This window comes from Geotrypetes seraphini, chromosome 2 (genome assembly GCF_902459505.1).
Source record: "Geotrypetes seraphini chromosome 2, aGeoSer1.1, whole genome shotgun sequence".
NCBI classification, from domain to species: domain Eukaryota; kingdom Metazoa; phylum Chordata; class Amphibia; order Gymnophiona; family Dermophiidae; genus Geotrypetes; species Geotrypetes seraphini.
Window position 1 is genome coordinate 460,765,782 of NC_047085.1, and position 23,295 is coordinate 460,789,076.

At 42.0% G+C, this 23,295-nt stretch overlaps 1 protein-coding gene across 14 annotated transcripts in view; it reads left to right on the top strand.

Moving 5' to 3' along the window:
- Window positions 1-23,295, top strand: part of LARP4B (La ribonucleoprotein 4B) — a 505,004-nt gene that overhangs the window by 64,972 nt on the left and 416,737 nt on the right. For all 14 annotated transcript variants that reach the window (XM_033931563.1, XM_033931553.1, XM_033931560.1 and 11 more), the window contains one exon: window positions 21,241-21,402. In XM_033931563.1, the coding sequence (XP_033787454.1) occupies window positions 21,241-21,402 (162 nt within the window). The remainder of the gene's footprint in view (window positions 1-21,240; window positions 21,403-23,295) is intronic.

Genomic DNA, 23,295 nt, shown 5'->3' on the forward strand with positions numbered 1-23,295 from the left:
GATGGGTCGGCGGGGGAGGGGAGGATAGAAAGATGCTACATGGGGGGATGGAAGGAAGGGAGGGATAGGAGCTGCAAGGATTCTTCTGCACAAAGGATGGGAGGGCAGATACAAGCTGCTAGGGTTCTGCTGCACAAGGGATGGGAGGAAGGGATAGAAAGATACTGCACAAGGGGATGGGTGAGAGGGGAGGAAAGATGCTGCACATGTGGGGGAGAGAAAGGAAATAGGAAGAATTGGGGTGGAGGAGAGGAAGGGGGAGAGAATCATTGTACACGAAAAAAATAAGACATCCCCTGAAAATAAGATCTAATGCCTTTTTTGGACCCAAAATTAATATAAGACAGTGTCTTATTTTCAGGGAAACAAGGTACTTCACCTGGGTATGAAGACCTCCTTTCGAGGCAGCACAGAGACAGCCAGAGTGGAGGTGGAACTTTTCTACATTGTCTATGTAGGTCTCCTGTATGTACTTCTCTGTCTCCCTTAGCTCCTCCAAGTGTGCTACTCTAGCCTCAAGAGATTGGACCCATTCCCTGAGTGCTTGGAGCTTTTTGTACCAAGCACACGCATAAGACAGCTCACTAATTGGGCGATAAACATGTGACAATCATTGTAAAAGACTGGATAGACCCCATCTTTCTGCTGGACTGCTGCCTTTATCTTCATATTGGTTATTTCTTTAAGTTGCTATGGGAGTTGGAATATGTACTCCAAGTTCTCCTAAGATTGCTAGTTATATGTTAGGTTAAATGGTAATCTTTAATTTTTATTATTATTTTGTAATGTTATAATAGGTAGCTTACCCTCTAAGAATTTCTTATTATTTCTTGAAAGCTAATTACTAGCTAATTACTTTTTTATCCTTCTAATTCAGTGGTCTCAAACTCGCAGCCCGCCAGGTACTATTTTGAGGCCCTCAGTATGTTACAATTGTTTTGGAACATTACCTGCCTTACTGCTATAACCTTACACAAGCGCTTTCCTGCATCTGTACACGATTGTGAAGTGGATTAGAGAGGACAATTGCATACAGATGCAGGAAAGCGCTTGCGTGAGGTTACAACAGTGAGGCAGACAACGTTCCAGAATGTAAGGTAACCATTGGAGGCAGTGCAGCTTGTGCGTGTGTATGTAATCTTGTGAACTCTCCCGAAATTTGGCATCTCTCCTGGCGGTGACTGCTTGATGTAAGATGGTGGTTGTGTCCGGTGCTTGAGGAGGTGAGAGCTGAAGGTGGTTGTGGGCACAAGTTTTCCAGGTACGTCGGATATTGATTCTCCCCTCTACAAAAAAGCCTAGAAGGCTACACCAAAATCTTGTCTCTTGCAGTTGATACTTTAGAATAGGGGTGCCCAAAAGGTCGATCGCAAAAACAATGCGAGTCGATCACGGAGTTCATCCCGATAGACTCGCGTTGCCTTTGCGTTCTCCCCGTTCCCTGACGCTGTAACAGACTAGACTGCAGAAGCCTTCCCCCCGACATTAATTCTGACGTCGGTGAGGAAGCTCCAGGCTAGCCAGTCGCAGCCTGGCTGGCCCGGAACTTCCTCTCCGACGTCAGAATTGATGTCAGGAGGAAGGCTGTTGGCTTGTTATAGCGTCGGGGAGCAGGGAGAACTTGGCAGCAACAGCGGCTTGGAGGAGCCTGTTCCCAGACGACGGTGGGGAGGTTGTTTAGTGGGCTGAGTTGAAGTTGCTGTTTGGGGCTGTTTGTAGAGGGAGGTATTTGTTGGGTTGAAAGGGAAGTTTTGGGAGTGCTGGGCTTCATTTGGGAGTTGCTGGGACTTCATTTTATCAGGTGAGGCATTTTGATGGAGGTAGGGCAGTGGTGGGGAATAATTTCAGAGTAGGGGCAGTTTGGATGGTTGTGAGATTAGAGAACAGGGAAAAACAGCAGAAAGGAGGACTTGCCTAACTGCTATGTACAGTATGTATGCAAGTGTCTGTGCTATAGGACCTAGAACTGTTTCTCCCTTTGAATTGCACTGAACCTTTTTTTTGGGGGGAGTGCTTATTTCTTTGGAACCCTACGTCTGCTTTGACCCATTTTCAAAATCAATGTATCTTTTTATCATTTTTTCCCACATGCCAAGTTTCATCCTATTCTGTTAAATTTTCAGTTATTTTGCCCTCAGTCAGACAGGCCTTTTGTACAATTCCTTCCAACTTCTGTTGGTTTGGAAAGAACAAAAAGGAGGGAAAAAAGTTTATTGTAAATGACTGTGGTGGAAGCTCCAATTTAGCCTCGGCTTGGGGAGAAAGAAAGGACAGAAAGACAGAGAAAGAAAGGGGGACAGGGAGAAAGAAAGAGAGGGGAGGGGACATGGAGAGAGGAAGAAAAAGTTGGACAGTTAGAAGAAGAAAGTGCAGCCAGCCTCATGAAATCACCAGACAGCAAAGGTAGGAAAAATGATTTTAATTTTCAATTTAGTGATCAAAATGTGTCTGTTTTGAGAAATTTATATCTGCTGTCTATATTTGCAATAGTGTTTTTTTAGCGCAGGGAGCCTATGAGCATCAAGAGCAGCGCAGGGCATTCAACGCAGCTCCCTGGGCTAAAAGCCGCTATTGCCGGATTAGTAAAAAGGCTTTTTCTTAGAAAGTAAGGGTGTTTCTACGTATCCAGATTGAACCAGGATTGTGTGGCGTTAATTTTGGAAGGCTGTTACTGCTCTTTATTTTAGAATTCTTAATTTGGTTAATGTATCCCTTCCCCTAGGGGTTGTTTTTTTTCCTCTCTTTTCTCCTTCACCTATTGTGGACTATGTTGAATGTAATATTTCCTTATGTTAATTTTGCTTATCAGCATGTACTGATTGTATTGTATTTCAGTATTTCCTTATCATTGTGATGTAATGATAATTTGAAATGATAAATTTTTTAAAAAAAGGGAGAGGTGGTATATTTGTCTATTTTTGTGTAGTTGTTACTGAGGTGACATTGTATAAAGTCATCTGCCTTGACCTCTGAAAAAACCCCGGGAATATAAATGATAATTAATATTTTCTCTGTGTACAGTGTGCTTTGTGAGGTTTGTTTCTTTTTTATTTTATTGTTGTTAGATCATTTTGACTTGGTCATTTTAAAAGTAGCTCACAAGGCCAAAAAGTGTGGGCACCCCTGCTTTAGAATCTAAATCACAATTTTGCATGAGGTAAAACTCTTTATAGTTTATAAATCTTTCCTTAATTGCTTCTGATAATTTCAGCTATACACAGCTGAAAGCAGTGTAACATGCAGAAAGTGAAAGTTTAGATAGATTTTCACTTTCTGCATGTTGCACTACTTTTAGCTGTGTATAGCTGAAATTATCAGAAGCAATTAAGGAAATATTTATAAACTACTAGTGTTTAAGCCCGTTACATTAATGGGTGCTAGAATATATGTCTGTCTTTCTTTCTTACTTTCTGTGTCTCTCCCTGCCCCTGTCTCTCTTCCTTTCTTTTTCTCCCTCCCGCTGTCTGTCCTCCTTTCTTTCTGGTTCTCTTTCTGGCACCCTGTCTTTCTTTCTTTCTATCTCTCTCCCTGCCTGCTGTCTTTCTGTGTATCTGTCTTTTGTTCTAATGCGCTGCCTGCCTGCCTGTCTTTCTGTCTCTCCATGGCCCCCTTCTGTCTCCCCTCCTCCAAAGCAAACCAAGATTGCTCCCAGGCCCCCTTTCCCTCTCCGTCCCCTCCACTTCCCTGTGCAGCAGCAGCAGCATTTCCCCACACACACACACTTCCCTGTGCAGCAGCAGCATTTCCCACCGTTCCCTGTGCAGCAGCAGCATTTCCCACCCTTCCCTGTGCAGCAGTAGCATTATCCCAGGACAAGCAGGCAGGTATTCTCACAAGTGGGTGACGTGATCCAACGGAGCCCCGATGCGGACGCATCACAAGCAGACTTTTTTGAAGAAAGTCGAAGTTTCGAGTAGCCCGCACCGCGCATGCGCGAGTGCCTTCCCGCCCAGTACACAGGGTGCGTCTCCTCAGTTCAGATAGCTAGCAGAGAAGCCAACCCGGGGAGGTGGGTGGGATGTGAGAATAGCTGCCTGCTGTCCCTGGATAACACCTCTTACGGTAAGTAACTGTGCTTTATCCCAGGACAAGCAGGTATTCTCACAAGTGGGTGACCTCCAAGCTAACCAAAGTGGGATGGTGGGAAAGTTGGTAAGTTAGGAGAATAAATTTTGCAATACTGTTTGCCCAAACTGTCCATCCCGTCTGGAGAAATTATCCAGACAATAATGAGAAGTGAAGGTATGAACCGAGGACCATGTGGCAGCTTTACAAATTTCCTCAATAGGTGTAGATCTGAGGAAAGCCACATAAGCTGGCATTGCTCTGACCTTATGGGCTGTGACTTTACTGTGAAGAGGAAATCCAGCCTGGGCATAGCAGAATGAGATACAAGCCGCCATCCAATTGGAGATGGTATACTTAAAGATAGGACGTCCCAACTTGTTCGGATCAAAGGAGATGAAAAGTTGAGGAGCAGTTCTGTGCGGTTTGGTGTGTTCCAAGTAGAATGCTAAAGCACGTTTACAGTCCAGAGTATGAAGAGCTGATTCTCCAGGATGAGAATGAGGCTTAGGAAAAAACACTGGAAGAACAATGGATTGGTTGAGATGAAACTTCGAGACCACTTTAGGAAGGAATTTCAGATGAGTGTGAAGAACCACCTAGTCATGAGGGAACTCTATATAAGGCGGATCCGCAACCAATGCTTGAAGCTCACTGACTCATCGAGCAGAAGTGAGGCCAATGAGAAACACCACTTTCCAAATGAGGTACTTCAGATGAGCCTTGTCCATTGGTTCAAATGGAGGTTTCATCAGTGGAGTAAGAGCAATATTGAGTTCCCAAACCACTGGAGGCGGTTTGAGAGGAGGTTTGACATTGAAAAGTCCTTTCATGAATCTGGAAACCACAGGATGAGCAGAAAGAGGTTTCCCTTCAATAGGCTGATGGAAAGCAGCAATTGCAGTAAGATAGGACCAGACTGAAAAAGGTGCAACAGATAGTCCAAAACTGAAGATAAGGAGGAAAGTTGAGGCTCTTTATGATGAGAAAAACACCAAGCAGAAAATCTAGTCCATTTTTGGTGATAGCATTGTCTAGTAGTAGGCTTCCGTGAAGCTTCCAAAACATCCCTCACAGATTGAGAGAACTGGAGAGGAGCTATGTTGAGAGGAACCAAGCTGTCAGGTGGAGAGACTGCAGGTTGGGATGAAACAGAGATCCCTGATGCTGCGTAAGCAGAGAGAAAAAAACTGGTAGAAGGTATGGCTCCCTGCTGCTGAGTTGAAGTAGAAGGGAGTACCAGGTTGTCTGGGGCCACCGAGGAGCAACCAGGAATCATGGTGGGACTTCAGCTTGACCAGCGTCTTTTGAATGAGAGGAAATGGAGGAAACGCATATAGAAAGAGATTTGTCCAGTCCAGAAGAAAAGCATCTGCCTCGAGGCGATGAGAAGTGTAGATCCTGGAGCAGAACTGAGACAGCTTGAAGTTGGGGGGGGGCTGCAAAGAGATCTATCTGAGGCGTTCCCCACTGAGAGAAGATGTTGATGAAGGGGGCTGTGGAATGGAGAGTCCATTCGTGAGGCTGTAGAAGACGACTCAAGTTGTCTGCTAAGGGCATTGTCCGCCCCTGAATGGAGACAGCTTTGAGGAAGGGTGTTATGGTGAATTGCCCAATCCCAAACTTTCAGAGCTTCCTGACAGAGGGAGGCAGATCCCGTGCCGCCTTGTTTGTTAACATAATACATTGCGACTTGATTGTCCGTGGGAATGAGAACTACACGGTCGTGAAGCAGATGCTTTAAAGCATTAAGAGCATTGAAAATCGCCCTGAGTTCCAGAAGATTGATGCGACACTGACGATCCATACTGGTCCAATAGCCTTGAGTACGGAGACCATCTAGATGAGCCCCCAAAGTGTAAGTTGAAGAATCGGTCGTGAGAACCTTCTGATTGGGGGAGTGTGTGAAAAAGTAAGCCTCTGGATAGATTGGAAGAGAGCATCCACCAGCGAAGAGACTATCAGAGCAGGAGTGACCTGGATGTGTCTAGTCAGAGGGTCGGAAACCTGCATCCATTGAGAAGCCAGGGTCCACTGAGGTATTCTGAGGTGAAGTCTGGCAAAAGGAGTCACGTGTGCTGTAGAAGCCATGTGACCCAGAAGAACCATCATTTGTCTCGCCGAGATGGACGGGCGAGAGGACACCGAATGACAAAGATGGAGAAGAGCTTCCAGACGTTGTGGAGGAAGAAACGCTCTGAGTTGGACAGTATCCAGAACAGCTCCAATGAATGGAAGAGTCTGAGAAGGCTGGAGATGGGATTTCGGGAAGTTTCTTCAAGCAAGTCTGCTTGTGAGGCGTCCTCATCGGGGCTCCGTTGGATCACGTCACCCACTTGTGAGAATAGCTGCCTGCTGTCCCTGGATAACACCTGTTACGGTAAGTAACTGTGCTTTTCCCGCCGCCCCCTTCCCAGCCGCCACGTTGAAATTGAGAGAAAAGTGCTGCACCGCGCTACCGCTGGCTTCGGCATCTTCTATCCACTGCGGCCAACCCTAGCGGAAACAGGAAGTAGTCAGAGAGGGCGGGCCACAGTGGACAGAAGACGGCGAGGCCACCGTTAGCTCGGTGCAGCGCTTTTCTCTTAATTGAAACGCGGGTGAGCCGACGAGAAGGAGAATGCTTTGGCGGTGGTGTTTTGGTGGTGGGTGGAGGGCGGGAGGGGGGAGTCGCCGGCTGTGCTGTGTTTCTCCGCTTTGGCCGCCGCACCCGCACTCCTGCTGGTCACAGACCTACTGATCACAGATCAGAGATCACGGAAGCACGCAGCTAAGTGCGCATGCGCGGCTAGGATTTTATTATATAGGATAACGAGTTTCACCTCATGCAAAATTGTCATTTCTTTAATAAGATATTAACTATTTTTTCTGCGGCCCTCCAAGTACCTACAAATCCAAAATGTGGCCCTGCAAAGGGTTTGAGTTTGAGACCGCTGTTCTAATTGGTTCAAGGAATAATAAATTAGTGATCAGATTAGGGAAGATGGGTGGGTGTTAAGCATTAAACAAAACTTTTCACAACTGCTATCTGTGCCATAATTGGATCTTATCTTATGCTCTGAAATGCAACCTAAAATGCTAATCTAGACTAAACACTTTTTATATTAAGTCCCTAACAGAGACTCTAAAGGCTACACTATTGCCTAAACTGACTTTGCTGTAAAAGCAGAGTACTGAACTAAAAAAGTAAGAGAAAGACAATGAAATAACCAATCGAAGCCCAAGTTTTACCTTTTCCCAAGTTTGAATGCTAGCAGGTAAGATATTCCAAAGGAACAGTCCCTGAGCCCCCATCTGTTAATGCAGGCTAGGAGGGTGCACTGCAAAGCAGTCTGCCCTTAGGAAACAGACCTTCGAACTCAGAATCTGCACTTTACCACAGCCAGAGCTGTCAGAAATAAGGGATCCTCTGAAGCACTGAAAAGCTTTGCAAACCATTAGCAAAAAAGACAAGATCCTTATCCTGAAGAGGTGTTGAGTGAGGATCTGCTAAATGGAATGAAAAAACCTCAATTGGAATATCTTACCTGCTAGCATTCAAACTTGGGAAAAGGTAAAACTTGGGCTTCGATTGGTTATTTCATTGTCTTTTTTGAGATAAGGTGATCAGAATTTAATACAATACTCCAGGAGTATGCAATACTCCATGGAGCAGTACCAAGGCATTATAAAATTTTTAGTTTTGTTAACTATCCTTTTTTTAATAATAATTCCTAGCATCTTGTTTGCTTTTTTTGGCTGCTGCCACCACATATTGGGTGGAAGGTTTCAGCATGTTGTCTACAATGATACCCAGAACTTTTTCTTGGGTGCTAACCCCCAAGGTGTGGACTCTAACATCTAGAAACTATGATTTGAGTTATTTTTCCCAGTGTGTGTCACTTTGCATTTGTCCATATTAAATTTCATCTGCCATTTGGATGCTCAGTCTTCTGATTTCCTAAGGTCTTCCTGCAGTTTTTCACAATCTGCATGTGTTTTAAAAACTATGAACAGTTTAGTGTCATCTGCAAATTTAATTATCTCAATCGTAGTTCCAATTTCCAGATCGTTTATAAATAAACGATTAAATAGCAGCAGTCCCAGTACAGATCCCTGCGGCACTCCAGTATTTACCTTTCCGCTATTGAGAAAAATGGTCATTTAACTATACCCTCTCTTTTCTATCCGATAATCAGCTTTTTGTTCCTCTGAAAGTTGATTCACTGGTGGTGCAGGTTGTAAAGCATAACTCCCTTCACAGTGAAGCAGCATGGTATTAAAGGATGCCCAGGACTGCAGGCTGGATATTGCTCATTAGAAGCTCTTTGAGGTTGCAGCCTCAGGTTTGAAAGTAGCTGCATTGTTGTCTTTTTTTTCGTTGCGCCATGATCCAGAGATTATTTTTGGGAGGGATCTCCAGTTTTTAATGTCTGATGTGGATTATGTAGCGAATGCTCTGTATGACCTTTTCAGAGTTGTGAGCAAAATGTCCGCTTATTCCATTTACGCCTGCAGGATGCTATGGATCAGACAGTGGGCAGGGGATTTCTCCTCTAAGATAACCTTGAGTAAATTACAATTTAAAGGACATTTACTTTTTGGGAAAGGTCTGGATTATATTGCCAGTGTGCAGGATCATAAGCCAAAGTCCTTACCGGACAGCAGACCTTGAGCCCCTGGGAGGGGGGGGGTCAGGTCATGGTAATTTTTGAGCTTCGAGACGATGTCATCAGTTCTTTGGAGGACCTTTGAGCCAAAATCCCTTTCAAAGCTCCAGAAGCAGTTATGATACCAAGCTGTCAGCCGAGTCTCCATGCATCAGAGTGAAGTTATTGGTCTATTGGGGAGTGGGGGGGAGATCACCACAGATTGTTGGGTGCTGGACATTATACAGGAGGGGGTACAAGCTCAAGTTCATTGGTCCCTCCTGGACCTTTTTCTAGATTTTCCAGCTGGGAGGCTGGAAAAAGCGGCCAAAGTTAGAGCAACAGTGCAAAGGCTATTGACTTGGAACCATAGAGCCTGTACTAGAGGAAGACTTGGCCTCTGGCAGATACTCAATGTACTTCATAGTGCCAAGAGAGTCTCAGAAGACTGGAGACCAATCTAAAAATCAAAGTAATGAATGTGGCCTTCAAGCTACCAAGTTTCTGAATGGAGATGATGAGTTGATTGATTGTGTCAGTGGTACTGGGAGAATTTCTCGTCTCCCTGGATTTGACAGAGGCCTATCTGCACATTCCCATTTTTTTCAGAGCACAGGAAATTTTTGTGATTCCATGTGCCAGAGTAACACTTCAGTTCTTGGCACCATGGACCTTTACCAAGGGGTCATTCCATGTCAAGTGATCAGATTCTTGGAAAGTGCCCTGCATGACCATCACGGATTTTGATGAAACTTCATATGCAGAGTCCACCATGTCTCAAACGAACTTTGGTAAAGTTTTAGTTTCGCCTGTGGAATATTTGTGGAGATATAGCCATTTGTTTAACCCCATACCACAATGAAATACAGTACGACAATGACATTCTGACAACTTTGAGACACAATATCTCCCGAGCTGTGTTTCCAAAAAAACTGAAACTTAGCTACCCTGCACAACTTTTTGAGCTCTGTTCATTGCTACCAATAACAATTTTTGCCGAGCACTGAGTGAATGGCTGAATTACAGTAAACTTGGCCGAAAAAATTAGTGCTCCAAAAAAGTCAAAGTTTGACATTACTTAGCTCTCACAATAATTGAGTAATAAATGCGAAATTTGGCGCATAATGTCTCAGTACAACATTGTTTTCAAAAGTACAATTTCAACCTCCAAGCTCTTTCCATTAGTTTACAAATTAAGTGTAAAGTTGCTAATTTGTGTAAAAAGGCCCAAAATAGGGCATTTTCAGCCTGCTTTTACAGAAAAATACCTTTTAGAAACTCTTTCAAATAAGTCTCATTAGAAAGAGCATATTTCAAACCCCCTAGAAAAGTGGACTTCATTTTTCAACGCAGGTTAACAATGGCTGAAAAAAGGGGACAAAGTTGGGAGACGTTGCCACGGCAACAACCTCTATTTCAACATAGTTCTGTCATTTTTAAAGTTACAGTTTTGTATTGACGTAGTATTACTACTACTCTATTGCGTTGGTCCATGGTGACATTGTCGCTACCAGTTCAAGAGTTTGAACTGGCAACCCCATCGCCATAGGGGTCACGCCCGATAGCTGTGCAATACCAGCCACGGGTGGGCCACTTCGTCCAGATTCCCAAGCCTCGCATTTGGTTTCTTTGTCAAGGTTCCAAAGCCTTTTGTTGGTATCTTTCTGGTTCCAAAGCCAATGATTAGGGTGTCTTATCCTAGGTTCCCAAGCCTAAATTGGGTATCTTATATGGTTCCCAAGCCGAAGTGAAGTCCACTTTGATTTTAACTGCCAGCAATCTTTATAACATTCTGTTAAATTTTTGAGCCACATTCTTCAATGCAGTTTCTGGAAATTGATATTGGCGGCCGGATGATGTAACTGAAGGGGCACAAAGCATGCAGATGAGGTGTTGCTCTGGAACCCAGCAAACGTCTTGCCTTTCTGGCCAATAAAACGAATGAGCTGGACCGTGAGGATGCATAAATTTTATCAATGCATCATTTTGTTTAATTGAGACTTCAACAACGTTGCCTATCCACCATTGATTATCGTAAGTACAGGCAACGTAGCAACCAGGAAAGATTTCGGACACTTTCAAATTTGGAATGGCAGTATCAGAAATTTTGGCAACAAAATTTATTGTGTCATTTGAAACTTTACTGACACGAACCGAGTTTGAGTCGACTGGTACAAATTGGTGGTGCTCTCTGGTACCGGCTACTGTGCTGCTTTCATGCCATCTTTCTTCTTGAAATTTTTTGCTTTCTTCAATTTCTTCTTTTGGAACATAAATGTATTTAACTCCGTGTATATTTTGGTCACAAAAGTTAAATAGATCCTTTGGCGTCAATATTTGATCCGTTGATGGTCTTTGGAGGCTAGCCCGGGCAGCCAGTCGTTTAGTTGTTCCACCAACTCCATCGCAGGGTGATTTTCCGTGGCTAGTTCCAAAAAAATTCCATTCAGCCTCAATGTTGAAATCATTTCTGTGATTGCACAAATTCACAAAGTTCTTGTAGTTTTTATATCATTTCTGTGATTGCACAAATTCACAAAGTTCTTGTAGTTTTTATATTGTGCAGCTGAGCCGTCACTGAAGTAGTATATTTTGGTAATGTTTGTTTGAGTTACCAAAAATTCGATCAACTTTTGAATAAACACGTGTACAGATATCGTATCATGTTGCATATGATCAGAAATAATGCAACAGTTTACAACTTGCAATGTGCCCACTTCATTGAGGTAATATGCAACAAAAGGATGTACCGTAGCTTGTGAATTTTCCCAGTGAAAGCCTTGGGCGGCATCCTGTACAACAAATGAGTAATTTTCAGCGAAATCCATCAAAACGATCATTTCCGTTTCTTTTAAGCCTGTCTTCAACATCTTCAAATATTCACTTTGATGTTTTGAAATGAAATGGTGGCTTGTCAACTTCCAAATCTTGCTTGCAAGTCTTTCAATAAAGTTGTCCATGGTTAGTACGCTTGTTTCTAATGTTTCACGGTCAGCGTGAACCCATTGCTTAAATTCTATTGATTCTTCTGGATCTAAATCCTTGACTATTTCTTCCAGGTATGCTGTTAGTGCTTCTTCACCAGGGCAGTTTTGACATCGTTGTAGCATACAGTCCTTGACATTTAGGTCGCGCACAGTTTTTTCCATAAGAACTTTGTAGTTCTCTTTGACATTGGCGCCTTGTAGCATGAGCTTTACATTTTGATGTATCGTGCAGACACATACGGAGTGTTCACCTGATGCACCAACGGTTACACACTACTTTGGCCTGAGCTCACAGAATTTGGAAAAACCAATTTCAGAAAGGAAAGGTGACTAGTGGAGTCCCTCAGGGTTCGGTGCTGGGGCCAATCCTGTTCAATATGTATGTAAGTGACATTGCTGAAGGGTTAGAAGGAAAAGTGTGCCTTTTTGCAGATGATACCAAGATTTGTAACAGAGTAGACACCGAAGAGGGAGTGGAAAATATGAAAAAGGATCTGCAAAAGTTAGAGGAATGGTCTAATGCTTGGCAAATAAAATTCAATGCAAAGAAATGCAGAGTAATGCATTTGGGGATTAATAATAGGAAGGAACCGTATATGCTGGGAGGAGAGAAGCTGATATGCACGGACGGGGAGAGGGACCTTAGGGTGATAGTGTCCGAAGATCTAAAGGCGAAAAAACAGTGTGACAAGGCAGTGGCTACTGCCAGAAGGATTCTGGGCTGTATAAAGAGAGGCGTAGTCAGTAGAAGGAAGAAGGTGTTGATGCCCCTGTACAGGTCATTGGTGAGGCCCCACTTGGAGTATTGTGTTCAGTTTTGGAGACCGTATCTGGCGAAAGACGTAAGAAGACTTGAGGCGGTCCAGAGGAGGGCGACGAAAATGATAGGAGGCTTGCGCCAGAAGACGTATGAGGAGAGACTGGAAGCCCTGAATATGTATACCCTAGAGGAAAGGAGAGACAGGGGAGATATGATTCAGACGTTCAAATACTTAAAAGGTATTAACGTAGAACAAAATCTTTTCCAGAGAAAGGAAAATGGTAAAACCAGAGGACATAATTTGAGGTTGAGGGGTGGTAGATTCAGGGGCAATGTTAGGAAATTCTACTATACGGAGAGGGTGGTGGATGCCTGGAATGCGCTCCCGAGAGAGGTGGTGGAGAGTAAAACTGTGACTGAGTTCAAAGAAGCGTGGGATGAACACAGAAGATTTAAAATCAGAAAATAATATTAAAGATTGAACTAGGCCAGTTACTGGGCAGACTTGTACGGTCTGTGTCTGTGCATGGCCGTTTGGAGGAGGATGGGCAGGGGAGGGCTTCAATGGCTGGGAGGGTGTAGATGGGCTGGAGTAAGTCTTAACCCTTTCAGGACCATAAGGATCGTAGGGCAATTTTTGTGGTTTTGATGACATTTTTATGGTAAAAAGGGCTTGCAGATGCCAAAAAATTGATTTTTTTTGTGAAATATCATTATTTTTATTTAAAAAAATCACACTTCTGGCTTATGGACAGTGTGGCAAGTGAATCTTCTCGTCAATCTAGCAACGACGCTAATGAATGAATGTCGGAACCAGTTTGTTTACATAAAGGCAGTATCATATGGAATCCGTACATATCAAATTTAGAACTGTAGACTATCCCAATCAAAATTTATAGGATTTTAAAGTTATGGGACAAATATGTCCCTTGGTCCTGAAAGGGTTAACAGAGATTTCGGCAGTTGGAACCCAAGCACAGTACCGGGTAAAGCTTTGGATTCTCGCCCAGAAATAGCTAAGAAGAAAAAAAAAAAAAATTTAAATTGAATCAGGTTGGGCGGACTGGATGGACCATTCGGGTCTTTATCTGCCGTCATCTACTATGTTACTATGTTACAGTTCCGTATTTGTTACAGTACAACACATACAGCTCTTTTAAATTACACAACAGCAGCCGCTTTTGCTTTTGTACTTTTAAACCATTGAGGCGGACTGAAATGCAATCTTTTTTGCCAGGACATATTCTGCTGAATTCATCGTCTTCGTAAAAATCTTGAACTCTATTTGCAATTTCTTTTGGAAGGGACTTGCCAATTTTTGCATCAGGTAATGTAATGTAATGTAATTTATTTCTTATATACCGCTACATCCGTTATAGAACAAATGCCTTTCTCTTTCTTTACTTTTTGGGCTGTTCTGACCATGCGCTCTGAAACGCCAAACTTCATTGCTGTTTCCTTTATTGACCAACTTTTTGGGGCCATCGTCAATAATTGAACTTTCATTGACCTGTTGGATATTGCAATTTTCGTTTTCATTTCTTTAATGAGGTCAGTGTAATCTTCACATAACTTGCATTCTACAGACTGACGAGACGGCCCAACTTCTTCAGCTGAAACTCCAGCAGCAGATGTAATCTTCTTGGCTATCACATTCTGCACACGTTCAATTTTTCGTATCACATAGCCAGCTTTATCTCTACTAGCTAACCTTCGAATTTTCAATGGAGAGGTTCCTAAAGCAGTCAAGCTTTGATCAACTGCATCGGAGATGCTGATATCAAAATCGTCTGAAGATGAAGATGCTGCAGTAGCTTCACTCATTGAAACGTATTGGGCTTTGCACCTACTGCAAAGTTTCTGACCTGGCTTGATATTTATTTTTGCCACTTTTCTAAAATCATTAGACATGGCAAGATTGACTTTTAACAATCCACTTTGAACAATGTGATTTTTCTTTTCAAATGGATTACAACACGATGTTTGCTTTAATTTGTATTTGTCGAGATACTTTGCTTTGTGGTGGAGGCAGATTTGGTCTTTATCCATCAGTTCAATTTCAGAGCGCCGAGTGATAAGCAATTTTTCATCGGTTGACAAATTATGTAAAAAAATGAGCCCACAATTTTTAGAATAAAATGTGCCGTCATGACACTTTGACAACAATTTTTGCCCAATGGCACAGTCTGGCAGAAAAGGATTATTATTAGTCGATTCGTTGGCATCCATTTTAAACTGAATTAATAATAATGTGGATCTGAAAAAGAAAACAAGTTGTAATTTGTGATCTGCATGCAACAAAATTATCACCTCAATTTCTAGTTAGGAATGATCATTAATTAAGAACACTATAATTGTACCCAAAGCTTGAGTAAAAATAAACAGGGAAAAACAGTGTGAAAAGTGACATAATTGTAAGTTGAAACGTAGGCCGTTGCCATAGTGACATCTCCCAACTTTGTCCCCCTTTTTCGGGCATTGTTAACCTGCGTTGAAAAATGAAGCCCACTTTTCTAGGGGGTTTGAAATATGCTCTTTCTAATGAGACTGATTTGAAAGAGTTTCTGAAAGGTATTTTTCTGTAAAAGCAGGCTGAAAATACCCTATTTTTGGCCTTTTTACACAAATTAGTAACTTTACACTTAATTTGTAAACTAATGGAAAGAGCTTGGAGGTTGAAATTGTACTTTTGAAAACAACGTTGTACTGAGACATTATGCGCCAAATTTCGCATTTATTACTCAATTATTGTGGGAGCTAAGTAATGTCAAACTTTGACTTTTTTTGGAGCACTAATTTTTTCGGCCAAGTTTACTGTAATTCAGCCATTCACTCAGTGCTCGACAAAAATTATTATTGGTAGCACTGAATAGAGCTCCAAAAGTTGTGCAGGGTAGCTAAGTTTCAGTTTTTTTGGAAACATAGCTCGTGAGATATTGTGTCTCAAAGTTGTCAGAATGTCACTGTCGTACTGTATGTCATTGCAGTTTGGGATCAAACAAATGGCTATATCTCCACGAATATTCCACAGGCGAAACTAAAACTTTACCAAAGTTCGTTTGATACATGTGGGACTTTGTGCATAAAGTTTTATCAAAATCCGTGATGGTCATGCAGGGAGCCCTTGATCACTTGACATGGAATAACCCCAAGGGTAACGGTGGTTGTTGCAGCACACCTGTGCAGAGCAGGCATACAAGTCCCATCCGTATGTGGACAATTGGCTAATAAGAGCCCAGTCTGAATCCGAAGGCAGACTAGCGGTTCACAGAGTGATTCATCTGCTGCTGAAGCTGGACTGGGTGGTGAACTTTCAGAAAAGCCACCTGGAGCCAACGCAGATCTTGGAATATCTGAGAGTCCAGCTCGTTACAAGAATAAACAGTCTTCCTCCCCAAAGTCCGCAGAGAGAAGCTTCCAGGAGTTTGAACGAATCTGCTCCAGTGGCCTATTATTATTTGGAGGTACTGGGATCAATGGTTGTAACCATAGATGTCCCCTGGACAAGTGCTCTCTTGCATGCGCTTATCTCCTGATGCTGACCACATAAGGATGCACTTCAGCAGCAGTTGCCTTGGACAGCGGAAGTTCGTCACAGTCTAGCTTGTTGGTTGGAACCCTAGTCTCTCACCAGAAAAGTTTCCCTTCACATTTCTTCATGGGTGACTGATGCAATTTGGGGGGCACACTATGAGGGCAGTGTTCCCTCTAAGCTGAGCAGGTGTCCTCCAGCTGCATTGCTACCACTAGGGGGTGGAATATTTTCAGTCGCTAAGGACAGGTATGTTCCCTGGAGTCCTGCAGAACTTGCCTGTCCCTCACAATTGAAAAATGTGACAGTAAAACAGCACCCTCTATTGGTGAGACTGTGGGTGGAGGACTCCTGCTCAGCTTAGAGGGAACAGTGAAGAGGGGTGTCCAGTTCAATGATGCTGGTTCCCTTCCCAAAGGAAGTGGTCAATCAACTGCTTGGAACTTTAAGCCATCTGCCTGTCACTTCAGGAGTTCGGGAGTGCGTTGCAGAATAAAGTGGTAAAGAGTTTTCTTGGCCAACGCAGTGGGGGTCACGAAGAGTGCTGCTCTATACTTGGAAGCCCAGATGCTGTTTCATTGGGTGAAAGCCCATCTTCTAGTACTCTCAGCAGATGGGTGGAAACCCATCTTCTAGCATTCTCGGCAGTACATGTGGCAGGAGTGGACAGTGTGCAAGCTTCTGTTATGCAAGATCAATGCAAAGCTTCACAAGAAGATCATTAGAGACCTCCCAAAATACGACACTGAAAACATTCCTTCAGACTTTTGGATAAAACTATAGGTTTGCTTGCTTGATACAGGAGGTAGAAAGCCAGAAGAGTTATGGAATGGCATCAAAGCTATAATTAGTGATTAAGCAAAAAACAAACAAACAAAAAAAAAACAACAAACCACTCCAGAAGAGAGAGAGAGCGCCAAGAAATCACCTTGGAACTCAGAAGAAACCAGAAAAGTAAGACGAGCAAAACTATCCAGTGATAGAGAAAAAGTATCACAAATGAAGAGTGTTTCATTGTCAAGTTTAGCAAGACAATGATATCTCAAGGATATTGTCAGAAAATTCAATCGGAACATGCAAATGGAAAAACCAGATTAGCTTTTCAGGAGATTAAGAGATTGCGACAGAAATTCCAACCTCGGTGCCTGGAAGATCCAAGATGGCCACGAGTTTCTGAGTGTGTGCTGATGCTCTCAGAATTCTGTAGTTAAGTACCTTTTGAATTGTACCTGATGCTGAAGAGGAGAGGGAAAAGTGCCTCTGGTGCCTCGAGGTGCTTGGAGACCCCTCCACAAATGGCAATGAATGATTTCCTGAAATGTCTGCAGCAGGAGCTAATGTTGTCGGGGAATCGCCAGCTGGAACCGCAAGCTAGGAGTGAAGCTGTGTAGAGTTTCCTTGGGCTAGAGTCGGCGCTGAGCCCCGATGCCAGAACCCCGCCCCCTCAACCGCAAAGTGCTAGCTCTCCACGGGAAAGCAGCCAGTCCAAAGAGGCAGACTCCATATCCCAGGAGAAAGAACTGAGCGAAGCACTGGATGAGATTGCTACTGCGGCGAAAACAGTGAAGGGACAAGGAGAAAGATAAGACCCACATGGGGAGAAGATCCCAGGAACGAGAATGGAAACAGTACAAGCTGGATTAATGACTGCAAGTATATTCTCAATGCCTAAACCCACCAATGTCACGCTTGACTCTTTATGGGATTTGGTAGCTATGTTGGGACAGACTTTATAAAAAACAGGGGGAAAAAGCAAAACCACAAACACAAATGTACCAAAGGCTGAGTGGAATTGTCCAGATCAGAATGATGTGCACTAATGAAAGTGCCCTCCAATGCATCTGATAATATAGGAATCTTTATTCATCCAATGACATAAAAATACATCCAACAACTCAATGACTCGACATGCACATGTTTCGGCCAACAGGCCTTCCTCAGGAGTCTTGAGAGCCACCAATGTGAATATCTAGAATATATTCCCACTCTGATAGGTCTTACCAGACTTCGAACAAAAAAGAAAGTCAACTAAAACTTTTCAAAAAGCGAATATAACATCAGGTAACAAGCGTTTTTAGCAGCAGGACGCTTGTTATCTGATGTTGTATGTTATATTTATAAAAAAAAGGAAAGAACACCAATATAAACGTTCTGCTTATGCAGACAATATTTTTCTTTACTTGGTTAAAACCCAGGAGAAAAAACTTGCCCTTTCTTCTGGATCTTATTGATGAGTTCAGTACATTTTCGGAATACAAAATCAACTGGACTAAATCTGAAATTCTCCCTTTAAATGTTTATTATACAAAGGATTCATTTAAACAGTTCCCATTTAAATAGGAAGCAAATAGCATTATATACCTAGGTATACAAGTATTTAGCAACATACAAGATAGTCTGAAATACAACGAAAAAAAGACTATTAACAATAATAACAGAATTATGCAACAAATGGTCCTCAGAATTTCTTAATAGGTGGGGTAGTGTTTCTACCGTGTCTACAGTACTGATATTATTTTGTAATATGAGCAAGATCCCCGTTTTCTTTTTTAAGTCATTCTATAAATCTATAAATGCCACCATATTAAAATTTCTTTGGAGATCTAAACCACCAAGAATAGCACTATCTAAATTACAACATAACAAAAGTTTAGGTATATTTAACCTTATAAGGTTTCCAGATTGTCTGCACTTGGATCTAGTTTGTGTTTGACCTGTACATCTAGTGTTGGTACCTTTTTATCATATGCTATTTGGGTGCAATGCTGTCAAAACATTCTGGGGGGTAGTTTGGCAATGAGTAATAAGATGTGTTTGGATTTCTTGCAGAGCAGACAAGAAATTGTTATACTGCTTTCAGTTTTTGCCTCACTTCAAAAATGTGAGGCTAAATTGTTGTTCTTTTTTTTTTTCTTCCTTTATTTATCATTTTAAAAATTTTAACAAAATCAAAACATTTTGTACTGAAAGATTGTCAGATCGAACACAAATAATAAGTAAATCATTAACATAATAAGAACAAAATTCAAATCGGACAATCTCAAGTCCTCAATAATTATGTGATCCAAGATATATATAAAAGAGTGAACTTTTAAGGAAATCAATTGTAAATTCTATATAATAAAGAACAGTATCATGTGTCTGATTTGAGGAATTATTCTATACCAAGTCCAACAATTACTTAGTTGTTATTGTGGTAGTTGTTGTTATACTCTCTTTTTCCAGACGTTTCAGTGTCAGAAAAGCTGTAAGTTGAGATGGCTCAAAAAACACATACTTATTATCTCGATATCTTACTATACATTTACATGGGAAACGTAAAAAGAAAATGCCACCCAGCTGTGTAACTCCTGCTTTCAACAAAAGAAACTGACGTCTACGATTCTGAGTTTCTCTACTAACGTCTGGAAACATTTGAATTTTCAAACCCAGAAACTCCTTACTCTTGTTCCTAAAGAACATTTTCAAAATCCAATCTTTATCCGGCAGCAATGCCACAGATAGTATAAGAGTTGCTGGTTTAACCAAATCTTTATCTGATGTTTCCAAAATTGCTGTCAAATTTTGTTGAAGGTCTTGTATTTCCTGTCTCTTATCCTCCGAATGTTGACCCCTTGCGTTCATAGGCAAATAATATACTCGAGTGAGAGGAGGCAATGATTCCTCAGGAATATTAAATATCTCCATGAAGTACCTTTTTATCATCTCTCTCGGGTTTACTGATAAGATTTTGGGAAAATTCAACAGTCGTAGATTATTAGTCCGATAGTTGTTTTCCATAATTTCCAATTTTTTTCTAATACTTTGATTATCATTTATTATTGTAGATTGAACTTGTTTAATCATTTTCACTTCATTTTCGATACCTCCCAATTTTTCTTTGACATTGGAAATTTCCTGTTTATTTTCCTCTATTGTCTGTTTTTGAATTTTTATATTCTTTTCACCTTCTTTAATTTGTTTAGTTAGTGAGTCTCCCAGTTTGGAAACTAGGTCCCAAATTGAATCAAGAGTCACTTCAGCTGGTTTCTGATATTTAAAGAAAGTCTCATGTAAAGTTGGGGAAGACTCACCTTGACTGCCTTCTGTCTGTTGGTCTGGATTTTTTCCTCCTTCCTCTCTATCCGCTGGAACCGTCTCTGGACTTAACAAAGCCATAGAGACTTCACCTTGCTGGCTCCCTGATGTTACAGCCTCATGATCAGAGAGTGCTGCTACTCCTGGCCCACTCCTTTCACATGGGGAGCTCGCACTCAGCGGTGGGGGAGGTGGACTCCTCTGGTCGGGGCTCAGCGTGGTATCCAGCCCAAGGACTTCCGATCCGGCGTCACTCCACGTCGCAGAGTCCAGCGGGCGATTCCCCGAACCTACTGACTCCCTCTGAAGTCGCTGAAGAAAGTGTTCAATTGAGGCGAGAGGGGGGTGTTCAAGACGTCGCGAGGCTGCAGCGGCGCTTTTACCCCGTCTCTTCGGCATCGCGACTAACAAATAGTCTAATCGCTGTTGAAATATAACCAATCGTACCCTCAGCGTCTCACCAGGCACTGATACAAGTCAAATCATATATCCTGGATCTAAATTGTTGTTCTTATGGGTTTAGCAATTCAACATGTTTATCAGTATGGAAAGACATCACAGTTCTTTTTTCCTTTTCTGCATGTTGGGTTGGAATTTGTTTAATACATAAATATGAGGAAGTAGCTGCTGTTAGGTGATGTAAAATTCAATATTTTAAGAGAGTTTGGGCTCTTTTGGATGATTATTGTTGATTACATGCTATTTGATTTTTTTATCCTGTACTCCTCTAGTACGTATGTTGGGGAGGAGGTTGAGATGTTGTTAGGTGACCTTTTTATCCTGGATTGTTAAACCTTTTTAAAATTTAATAAAGACATTTAAACAGGAAACAGCTAGATAACAAAGTAGAAAAAAGAATTGTATTTTTAATTTTGAATAAAGTACAAAACTCACAAAAAAATCAGTTCTTTTCATGGCTAAAATTGCAATAAGGCAAGCTGGCAGTTGTAAGTGATGGATGCAGAGTAAAAATACAATGTACTTTTATGGATAGATTATAAATTGATATTGCTGTTTATGCGTCTTCCATTTTGAAAAATCTGAGCTCTGGATAACTTCTGTTACTTTTGAATCTTCTATTTTTTGGGCAAAATATTTCGTTGAATGTTGGAAATTTTGTTTGAGTTGTAGATGATGAAGAATAAAATCATATGATCCTTGTATATCTTACATTTATGATTCTTATTCCAGGTCTGAATACCAATGGTGATGGTGACAAAAAGCAGCAAAATGCAGTGTTAACAGAAAGGCAAGAGCCACCACTAGTAGTTTCAGTGTCGGATCAAACAGATATGAACAGTGTGTCTTTGAATAATTCCGAATATGAATCTGTACATGAAACCAGCCAGCCAGGTAAGAGGGCTTTCAATAATTTGTTTGAATGCTTTGATTGGTAATATATTAAATCAATGGTGCTTTAAATTGTGTGCCCAAATTTGGGTGCCTGCAATTTAAGTGATGAGCCTGTTAGTGCCAGTAATTGGGTGCTTACAATCAATTACTGTTGCTAATTAACACCTTGGGTTTGCACATGCATCTTGGGTTTGCACATGCATCTTGTTACAAACAACAGCAGCAACCTTTTCAAACTGGTCAACGACCTCTACAATCTTGAAACTCTCACCGACACCTGCGTTAACAAATCCACTTTAATCGCTAACACCCTTGCAGACTTCTTTAACACAAAGATACAAAAATTAAGATCATCGATATCTGCCCCAGCCAACCCCCACGGGGACTTCCTAATCCTTCTAAACTCAGACAGGCCCAAACTAGACCCAGGATCCAGAACAGACCTAAGCTGGAATCAATTCACAAATATCGACTGGCCAACCTTCAACACATATTTTAACAAATATTCCAATTCCTTCTGCAGACTGGATATCTGCCCCCCCAACATTATGAAAACTGCTCCAATCCATTTTAAAGCCAATATGTTAGCATGGGTAAACCTATTACTAACCACTGGCAGTTTCCCAGCAGAACAAGGCCACATTTCAATAACTCCTATCATAAAAAACAAGAAAGAACCATCAAGCACCCCATCCAACTACAGACCTATCGCAAGCATCCCGCTATTCACCAAAATAGCAGAAGGGGTGGTAAACCCCCAACTTACCACATACCTAGAAAAATTCGATATCCTAAATGACAACCAATCAGGCTTTCGCTCCAATCACAGCACCGAAACCATCATAGCCTCCCTCCTAGACCACATACACACACTCTTCAGCCTGGGATCCAGTGCCCTGATTTTACAACTGGACCTGAGCAGTGCTTTCGATCTAGTCGACCATGACATTCTCCTAGACTGCCTTGCCTACATTGGCATCCCCGGCCAGGTCCTCAACGGGTTCCTACGGAACAGATCTTACAGGGTATTTAAAAACGATTCTCTCTCCTACTCCTGGGAAAACTCCTGCGGTGTGCCACAGGGCTCCCCCCTGTCCTCCACCCTGTTCAATATCTACCTCACCTCCCTAGGAAACCTCCTGCAAAGTCTCAAGCTAAAATTCTTTATCTATGCAGACGACATTACCATAGTCATCCCTCTAACCAGTTTCACTCAAGAACTCCTCAACTCCCTCACAAGCATACTTAGTCAGATAGAACTCTGGATGCTATCCTACAAACTAAAACTAAACCCAGACAAAACAAAATTCTTCCTAGCAACCCCCAAAGACAAAATCAAAGACACCACAATTCAAGTAAAAGGATTCACATTCCCCCTCGAACAAACCTTAAAAGTACTGGGTGTAACACTGGACAAACATCTATCCCTCGAGAAACACTGATATCACAGTCAGGAAAAGTATCTCGACACTATGGAAACTCCACACCATAAAAAAATACTTCGACGACTCTTCATTCCGCCTCTTAGTACAATCCTCCATCCTCAGCATACTGGACTACTGCAACATCATCTACTTGAGCTCCACAAAGAAAACCATCAGGAGACTAAGGATAATCCAGAACACCACTGTCCGCCTCATATTTGACCTGAAAAAATGGGACCATATCACCCCTTTCTACCACAAACTCCACTGGCTCCCACTAGAATCCAGAATCATATTCAAATTCCCCTGTTTTTGCTACAAAACAATATTTGGTTTATCCCCAAGCTACATCACCCCTCACTTCACCCTTAACCACAACTATAAGAACTCCCGTAAAATTCAACTCTTCGCCTTCCCCTCCCTAAAACTATGCCACTCAAAAAAATTCCTTGACAAAACCTACGCCTTC